Source organism: Aulostomus chinensis, chromosome 11 (assembly GCF_037954235.1).
Source record: "Aulostomus chinensis isolate RoL2024-O1b breed Wild chromosome 11, RoL_Achi_v1.0, whole genome shotgun sequence".
NCBI classification, from domain to species: domain Eukaryota; kingdom Metazoa; phylum Chordata; class Actinopteri; order Syngnathiformes; family Aulostomidae; genus Aulostomus; species Aulostomus chinensis.
The window spans coordinates 1,143,386-1,152,304 of NC_141330.1; the positions used below are offsets into that span (position 1 = coordinate 1,143,386).

The following is an 8,919-nucleotide window of genomic DNA, read 5'->3' on the forward strand; positions in this document are numbered from 1 at the left end:
GATGTCCGTTTGGAAAACTCTGTCCATTTCCCAGCATAAATCAGCTGCTTTCTTAAACATTAAACTAAAGAAATGAGGACGTGTAATCCACTTTGCTTGGAAATGGAAGCTGATTCTTAGTTCACGCACTGAGGTGGTTTGACACGCCACAAAATGCTGCTGCTGCACGGCTGCCAGCTCAAAACAAGGCGCATGTTCGGAGTCGAGGCGCAGCCGTCAGATTCGGTCCTGCTGCCTGTCAGCTGCCCTACTTGCTGTCGTCTGACTCGCAGCGTCTCCATTCGCTGCAGATACGACGTATCGTACATTTTCCAGAATAACCAGTTCTCTCTGAAAAAGATGTGGATTTACGGGAGGAGAGGGAAGACTCGGCGTGGATGTGAGAGTGTAGCCTCATCCAGAGTAGCAGCGCCATGTGGCATCAAGCTGTGACCTCACAGGCTCATAACCTACGAAGATTTGCTCAAAGTAACTCAACAAGAAACTTTGAGTGTGAGAGTGCAACTGTCTGACTGCATAGGGGTCAAAGGTCGCCACCTCAGAAGTGCTCTTCAATTGCAGGCAGGTTGTGAAAATGGATTTGTGATGAACATGAAGACACAAAAACACAAGCAGGACGTGTCTCTCGTCCACAGGTGTATGACCTGGCGTCCCCAGGTGAGAGCGTGGACAGCTCCCCGGGGTGTGGCCTGACAGATGGCGTGTGTGTGACAGCCGCCGGACCCTCCTGCGGCCTCCATGCCTCCTGCCTTGCTGACTGGGGCTCCTTCAGCTGCGAGTGTCATCCTGGATACAGCGGACACAAGTGTGACAGAGGTGTGTGTGTATGTGTGTGTGTGTGCGTGCGTGTGTGTGTGTGTTCTCCAGGAGCAGCTCAGTGTGGAAAGTGTCTGTAGTGAGGGAGAGAGACGCTACAGAACTGCGGATGTTAATTAGCATTTCTGCTAACTCCGGCATATTTCCAGTGGTATTTATACTGATCGTCATGAATATGCTATCAAATAAAGACTAAATAAATGAAATCCACTGAGCTGCAGGTTAAAAAGTCATCATTTTGACTCGACATTGACATTTTGTTGCCTCACACAAATAAGATCAGGATTAGGTGTTTGGCACGGAGCAGAGAACCACCCACAGAAACGGCTGGTGAACTGGTAGCTGAGCTGATGGTCATGATGTTTCCCTGACGCAGCCTCCAGCTTCCTCCCCATCACGTAAAAAAAAAATCCACCTCAATTTATTTGTCACAAACTTAAAGATTTCAGTGGCATCTGAACACAGTACGACGTCGGCTGTCCTTACAGCCTCGATTCCTGCCACCATGAAAACACTGAACAGGGGAGAAGCGAGAGAAATCAGAGTCCTCTGTTCACGAGGGCCCGCCATTCATGGATGTCTGTGTCCTCCTCATCCCTCCTGTCAGCCGTCCCCGAGCTCTCCTTTGACTCCGGCAGTGTTGTGCGATTCCAGCTGAGAGGAGGTGGCAGCTCTCGCCGCACCAGCGTACAATTGCTGCTGCGGACCAGAGCCGCCTCAGGAACCCTGCTGTCCGTGACATCCCGGGAGGCCAGCGAGTATATTGTCCTGGAGGTGAGCCACCAGCTACACAACCTTTGACCTCGCACACATTGCCTGTAAACAGTGTTCAAAAATAAGAGCATGAGGCGTGACGGGGTGGATCCGGTTCTCTCACCCAGGTCACAGAGGGTCACCTCACAGTTCGCACCAACCTCGGCGACGGAGCCCATGCCCTGCAGCTGCCTGGCCAGAGGGTGGATATTGGCGAGTGGGTTCTGGTCAGTCTCAGTCGTCATGACAACCTGTTCATCCTGCAGCTAGAGCAGGGAGGGGGCTCCCGGGAGGTCCAGGCCCGCTTGGGGAACCGCAAAGACTTTGTGGTTCATCCAGCCAGTGTGATGCTCGGGAACGGACCCACCACTGGAGACAAGAATGACTATCAGGGTGAGTGCCGGATCTGAGCCACATCTGTGCCACATCTGAGCTTAAGTAGCGAACTGTCCGTGTTTCTAATCATGTGATCCAAACAAATGATGAAACATATTCATGAACTGGCTCCTCCTCCAGGCTGCATGCGGGATGTCCGTTTTAATGGCCGTGCCCTCCCTCTGGATGGCCAGAGCCGGGACATGGTGACAGTGTTGGAGAGGCGGGGCGTCACCTCTGGCTGCACCAGTGACGCCTGCAGCAGCACGCCATGCCGCAGCCCGCTGCGCTGCATTGACCTGTGGAGGAAACACCAGTGCAGGTGAAGCTGAGACGCAGCAGCAGGCTCACTATGGATCTAAGTGCTTCGATGTCTGGTCATTAACTCCTCCCTCCCTTGTCCTCCAGGTGTCCTGGTGGTCAGGTGACAGTGACCGACCACTCAGGTCAGCAGCGTTGCATGCCGTCGCCCTGCGGACCCTCCTCATGCCGTAATGGCGGCATCTGCCAGGCACTGTCACCTGACAGCTACCGCTGCCGCTGCCAGGAGGGGTTCAGGGGTCAACGCTGCGAGCTAGGGCAGGTCAAAGGTCACCGCCTGGCTGCCCTCAGCCCCAGCTCCATCCTGGCCATCAGCATGTGTCTGCTCGTCTTCTTTGGTAAATACAATCTTATCAATCACAGAACCATGTGAACAAAACGGAGGTTCTGACAGCTCGGTGACGCTTGAGTTCTGTCCTGACTCCAGTCCTGACCCAAGTCCTGACCCCAGTCCTGACCCCAGTCCTGACCCAAGTCCTGACTCCAGTCCTGACCCAAGTCCTGACCCCAGTCCTGACCCAAGCCCTGACCCCAGTCCTGACCCAAGTCCTGACTCCAGTCCTGACCCAAGTCCTGACTCCAGTCCTGACCCTGCTTCTATTTTTACTGTCTACAGTGAACAGAAGAGGGACCGTCTCATTAGTATGAGCAGAAATAGCAGAGAAGCTAAAGCTCCGTGTGAAGGCTGCTGGGTGTCGGAGCCTTTCAGGGTCTGTGAGTAGTTTACAGGTGATTTAAGAACCTGAAGAGGAACAGCGACAGCAGTAAGCTAGCTACCAATGATAGCATCTAGCAGCTACTGAAGCCATCGAGGTCAGATTGAGAAACTCTGCTTCAACAAGCATCTTCTACTTGGGCCTGAACAGACTCGGTCCTGACTCAGAGGACTAAAGAGCTCTGGTTGGAAACTTGCGTAACTGCGTCAGTGGACTCATCAATACATCCGGATCAATCAGGAACCACCGCAGGATGGGTGACGCATAGAGGCGGCGTTTAATTCACTGCTGACTTCATTACTTCAGCCACCCGTCTGAGGTTCTTCACGCAGAACCCAATAAATCCATGTAGGTTCATGAACCCTGGTCGCAGCGAGTGTTGACCTCCTCGTCAGGTGGCGGGTTGGTGTCCAGGGGTTGTGGCTAAGTCCTGGACCTGTGACTGTTTTAGAGCAGTAAAACGTCACCATGGAGAGACGCTGTGTGGTTACACAGGGAGGAAGTAGCTGTCACATGACTCAGGAGGGTACATCAAACTACGTGAAGGTGATTTCAGTGAAGGAAGAATAATGAGTCAAAGGTTCGTCAGATATTCACAAATACGACTGAAGTAAAGTAACAGAGTATTTCTGCCGCGTCTGTTTATAGTCATCAATGTTTCTGCATGAAAATCTGCTGACGTCCGCGGAGCTCCTTAATGAGAGGCAGCGACATACAGGAAGGAAGCAGAGGGGAGTGTGTCCCACGGGTGCAGAACACGTTCACAGTGTGTGTGTGTTTGTGTATGTGTGTGTGTGTGCAGCGGTGCTGGTGGCGGTGACGGTGTGGAACCAGAAAGGCAGCCGTAGCAAGTTCAGGAAGCGAGGAGTTTATCACATCCCTGCTGAACACGAGAGCTGGGAGGACATCCGAGAAAACATCCTCAACTACAACGAAGAGGGAGGAGGGGAGCAGGACCAGGTATACGCACACACACGCACACACACGCACACATGCACTCGCACACTGGCTGAAATGTTCCACTTCTAACAACTTACCTTTGCTATTTTGCTGAGGTCAAATCGGCAGCAAATGTCGCTCGAATTCTAATATCAGTTCTTACACTCAGAAGTTGAAGAATTCCTCAAGGTGACGTTTGTAACGCAGCGACTGTTCACATGACAACCACGCAGTGTTCAGACCAAACTCAAGTAGTAAAGATGAGAGGAGCAAAAGCTGGATACTGAGTTGTTTACCTCATCAGGCATTAAGGAAATAGAGTGACAGTAGTAGGTTCTCCTAGCAGAAAGTCTGGTTCCCTGGTTTGTGGTTCAAGCAGCTGGAGATATTATCTGGTTCAAGTCTACATCAGATCCACCAGTAAACACCAGACCGGTGGATGGTGGAGGTTCAGTTCTACATCAGATCCACCAGTAAACACCAGACCGGTGGATGGTGGAGGTTCAGTTCTACATCAGATCCACCAGTAAACACCAGACCGGTGGATGGTGGAGGTTCAGTTCTACATCAGATCCACCAGTAACACCAGACTGGTGGATGGTGGAGGTTCAGTTCTACATCAGATCCACCAGTAAACACCAGACCGGTGGATGGTGGAGGTTCAGTTCTACATCAGATCCACCAGTAAACACCAGACTGATGGATGGTGGAGGTTCAGTTCTACATCAGATCCACCAGTAAACACCAGACCGGTGGATGGTGGAGGTTCAGTTCTACATCAGATCCACCAGTAAACACCAGACCGTTGGATGGTGGAGGTTCAGTTCTACATCAGATCCACCAGTAAACACCAGACTGGTGGATGGTGGAGGTTCAGTTCTACATCAGATCCACCAGTAAACACCAGACCGGTGGATGGTGGAGGTTCAGTTCTACATCAGATCCACCAGTAAACACCAGACCGGTGGATGTTGGAGGTTCAGTTCTACATCAGATCCACCAGTAAACACCATCATCAGCTGATTTATCACCGCATCACATGACTAGCATCTGCTTCCTGTCCCGTCAGGTATTACATTTACTAACCATGTGATCTTCCCTCCTTGATGTCTTCACTTCCTTCCAGAACGGCTATGACATCACCGAGCTGAAGCGCCCGCTGTGCTCCAGCCTGTCTCAGTCATCATCCTGCACCACCGCCCCCCTCATCAAATCCTCTCCAGGCTCCCAGGAGGAGGTTCACCCATCCGGCTCCTCCTGCAGCTCTGGCGCCCCCTACCTCAGCATCCCACATCACCACCACCACCATCACCTACAGCACGCCACCAGCTGCTCCAGCGAGGCCACCTACGCCAACTACAGCTCTCACGTAAGCAAGGACACCGAGTCAGGTGATGCCAGAGGTTGCAGCCTCCAGCCAGGGTCACGCTCCCACGTGGACTTTAAAAGCTACGTGTCTCGGATCATTTGGGAGGCAGACAATGACAGCGAGGCGTTCCCGCCGGATGCTTACCACGTCTGGTGCGTGGAAGGGTCAGGCTCGCCAGCGGGAAGCCTCAGCTCCCTGGGGTCTGTCACACGCCATCGACACACCGGGGTGGAGGAGGAGGAGGAGGAAGGTGGGTTTGTGTACGACCGTCTGTCACGGTGGGGCCCCAAGTTCCAGGCGCTGAGTGAGATGTACGACCGGCCTCAGGTGGCGCTCACGTACAGAGAGGCGGTGGCTTACATCCAGCAGGGCCACAGCCAGGACCCTCTGCCTCATCACCACTAGGGGGCATCCTTCTCCTCACAGAGGCGGAATGAGCCCCTCAGAAACCAAAACACTTTGTGACAAATCAGGCCTGTAGGGCCCCCTGCTGGTTAGAGTCAACATCGCGTATTGATGACAAGTTGACCTTCAGGACTCAAGTGTCTTTAATCACCAGGAAGGTCGTGTGTTCGATGCCGTCCATCAGTCAGCAGGACAACCACCAATCTGATCCTCACGTAGACATCAGGTGGGCGGAGCCAAAGAAAAACCACAAAAACAACATTTTGTGACACGTACGAGTGTCAGGGTTCATTCTCAAGACAAATAAAACTACACAAAAACTCCATCACATCACAAGCAAACGGAAGATTTAAGCTGCATTCATGTGACGTCCGGAAGTTTGAGTTCCAAATTGGGAAGTCGTTCTTCTCCGTCTGATGATTCTGAAGTTTTGAACAACCAGGATGAGCTGCTTTGAGCTCCTCAGAGGGTTTCAACTTTGAATGTTTCAGTGAACCAAACTTTGGCAAGTTTCTGCATATATGACATCACGTATGACCTCGTATGTGCAACGTTTTTTTCCCAACCTGATGTGTCGCTCCTTCCCCAATGGAAACTTGTTTTTCCAGAATTACATGAATGCAGCATGTGATACATTCATAAATTAAGATCATACAAGCACAACATTTGATTCAGCTGCATTTATGATCCAAGTTCTTGGGAAGTCATGAGCTCAGCTTCGTAGACCCGTTAGCACCGTCAGAGGGAGACGACGGCGTCCAGCTGTCAGCTGATGCCTGAGCCGGATGCTGCTACCACAGCTTCGTGCTAACAGATGTCGTTGGGTGGAGCTCCCTCATTAACCGCTGTGGCGTGAATGCAGCAGCGCCATGATGACATCAGGGAAGGACAACGACTCATGCAGGAATCCAACTTGTATTTATTTCTCTTTTATTCCTTTTTTTGTCTTTCTGAAATGTGAATTTTCAGGGTCAAAGGAGAAAGTTTTTGGAGGAATTGAACCATCGGACCGATTCAGACAAGCATTTGTTCTCTTGTCAGGGAATTCCAGTCATTTCTCTCCTTTAGAATCGTGACCTTGTTGCTCCCAAACGTGACGCCAAGAAACATCAACTGCTTCTACTTCCTGTTGCACTAGTGGAGGATTCAGTTCTCCAGTAAAGAAACACAAGAAGAAGAAAAGCCTCAGCAGTTCCTGCGTGTAAGATAAGCTTTGATAGCATGTTTTCAGATGAGATCATTTTTATACTCCAGCGTAGAAATGTCTCCCCCATCTGAGCGGGTCATGTGATCATGCTGGATGATGTCGTCACTTCCTCGTGTTCATGTAGCAGCAGGTTGGATTGATTTCTACTTCCTGGTCCTGCAGGTTCAGACGACTAACCTGAATCCGTTTGCATGTTAAATCTAGTGAGAGCCGCGAATGCACGGGTCAGAATCAGCCTCAGTGCACTGCCTTCACACACACACACACACACACACACACACACACACACACACACACACACACACACACACACACATCTGCTGATGAATGCTGTTTTACATGTCGTTCTGTCCAACCTTTTCCAACTCAAGTTACCTATGATGTCAGAAAGGTCGACCAGCTCAAGTTCATGGTCTGTTTATGGCTCCTAATATTTGAACGAAGCTTAAAGGGACACGCCCACTCTTGGGGAAGTCTATTGTCCATCGTCCTCAGAGACGGACAGGTCTTTATCTTGTCCCTGGGCGGGGACGAGAGATAATAATCCGGCATTCTTTAAACTGGTTTAGTACAGTTCAATCCAACCCTTCTTCCCAATATGTCCACCTTAAGTTTTAAACAGAGACAACGGCAGGAAGGTGACGGATGTTGAACAAACTCGAGACCAAACTTTCTGAGTTGGTTGAGAGCAATCAGCTTGGTTCAGAAGGACTGACAGGAAGTGTGTGACTCAGTCGCCTCAACTGAAGGCTTTCAAACCCATTTCATGACCTGAATTTTTCCAGACCAACCATTTAAATCCAGTATTTTATCCAGGAGTCAGAATTTTTGACGTGGAGGATTTGAACCACACACCCCCCCCCCCACACACACACACACACAATATTTTTCCAGATGAGTTGTGATTTCCTCAGAAAGCAGAATCAGGCCAGCGAAGACTCGTACTTGAAGCTATGCATCCAAATGAATAACACAGGTGTCTTTTTCTACTGTGAGGCTTCACGTGTTCTGATGCTCATCCTTGTTGAATTCACACGTTTGTTGGTCTGAGGGAAGGCTGTCACTCCGTGTGATGGGATGTAAATATGGATGTTTTCTAGCTGCCTAACGTGGGAATATTCCTTTTGTATATGACTTTTAATAAAAATGGCTTTTCCCCAAGAAAATGTGCTTGTATTTGACTTTTTACTAAAGGTTTAATGGTCTGAGTGTCGGGGGCACAGTTGGAGGACAGTTCCAACAGGTTCCCTCCTGGATCTTTTCAAAAATAAGAGGAAACAGCAGCTCAACTGTGACATCAGAGATTCCTGCTTTTCAGAAAAATTTTAAATCGTTTTCTTGCTGCTGCTGACGCCTCGTTGGTCCGCGGAAACGTTCTCAGTTGAAGCTGAAGCTCAGTGTCTCCTGACTGAGCAACACTGCCACCTTGCGGACATGCTGGTGTAGGACAGGAGGGGCAGCGAGGACCCTTCGCTTCTTTGACTGAGAACTGACGGGCAGAAGTCTGAATTCTCGCGGGACTTTGCAGCTTTCAGGGTTTGAAAATTCACAACATTTTAATGAGAGATCAGACTGAGACTGAGGCACACACACACACACACACACACACATATATATATGTTTGTATATACACACATATGTATATATAGGTGTGTATATACAAACATATATATATATATATGTTTGTATATACAAACATGTACACACGTCAACAGTAATGAGTCCAAAATGTCCCACTTTCATTCTTACACACACACACATATGTATATATATATGTGTGTCTCTCTATATATATACACACACACACATATATATACAGCATATATATATATACACACACACACATATATATATACTGTATATATATATGTGTGTGTGTGTATATATATATACGTGTATATACTGTATACACACATGTATACACGTGTGTATATATGTGTGTGTGTGTATATATGTGTGTGTGTATATATGTGCGTGCGTGTGTAAGAATGAAAGTGGGACATTTTAGGACTCATTAC

At 49.4% G+C, this 8,919-nt stretch overlaps 1 protein-coding gene across 4 annotated transcripts in view; it reads left to right on the plus strand.

Annotated features, from left to right (window-relative positions):
* Nucleotides 1-8,052, plus strand: part of LOC147252772 (neural-cadherin) — a 117,237-nt gene extending 109,185 nt beyond the window's left edge. For all 4 annotated transcript variants that reach the window (XM_086217577.1, XM_086217574.1, XM_086217575.1 and 1 more), the window contains 7 exons: nucleotides 636-816; nucleotides 1,424-1,590; nucleotides 1,698-1,962; nucleotides 2,086-2,266; nucleotides 2,353-2,603; nucleotides 3,784-3,941; nucleotides 5,047-8,052. In XM_086217577.1, coding sequence (XP_086073703.1) covers nucleotides 636-816; nucleotides 1,424-1,590; nucleotides 1,698-1,962; nucleotides 2,086-2,266; nucleotides 2,353-2,603; nucleotides 3,784-3,941; nucleotides 5,047-5,694 — 1,851 coding nt within the window. In that variant the 3' untranslated portion in view covers nucleotides 5,695-8,052. The remainder of the gene's footprint in view (nucleotides 1-635; nucleotides 817-1,423; nucleotides 1,591-1,697; nucleotides 1,963-2,085; nucleotides 2,267-2,352; nucleotides 2,604-3,783; nucleotides 3,942-5,046) is intronic.
* The last annotated feature ends 867 nt before the right edge of the window (nucleotides 8,053-8,919 follow it).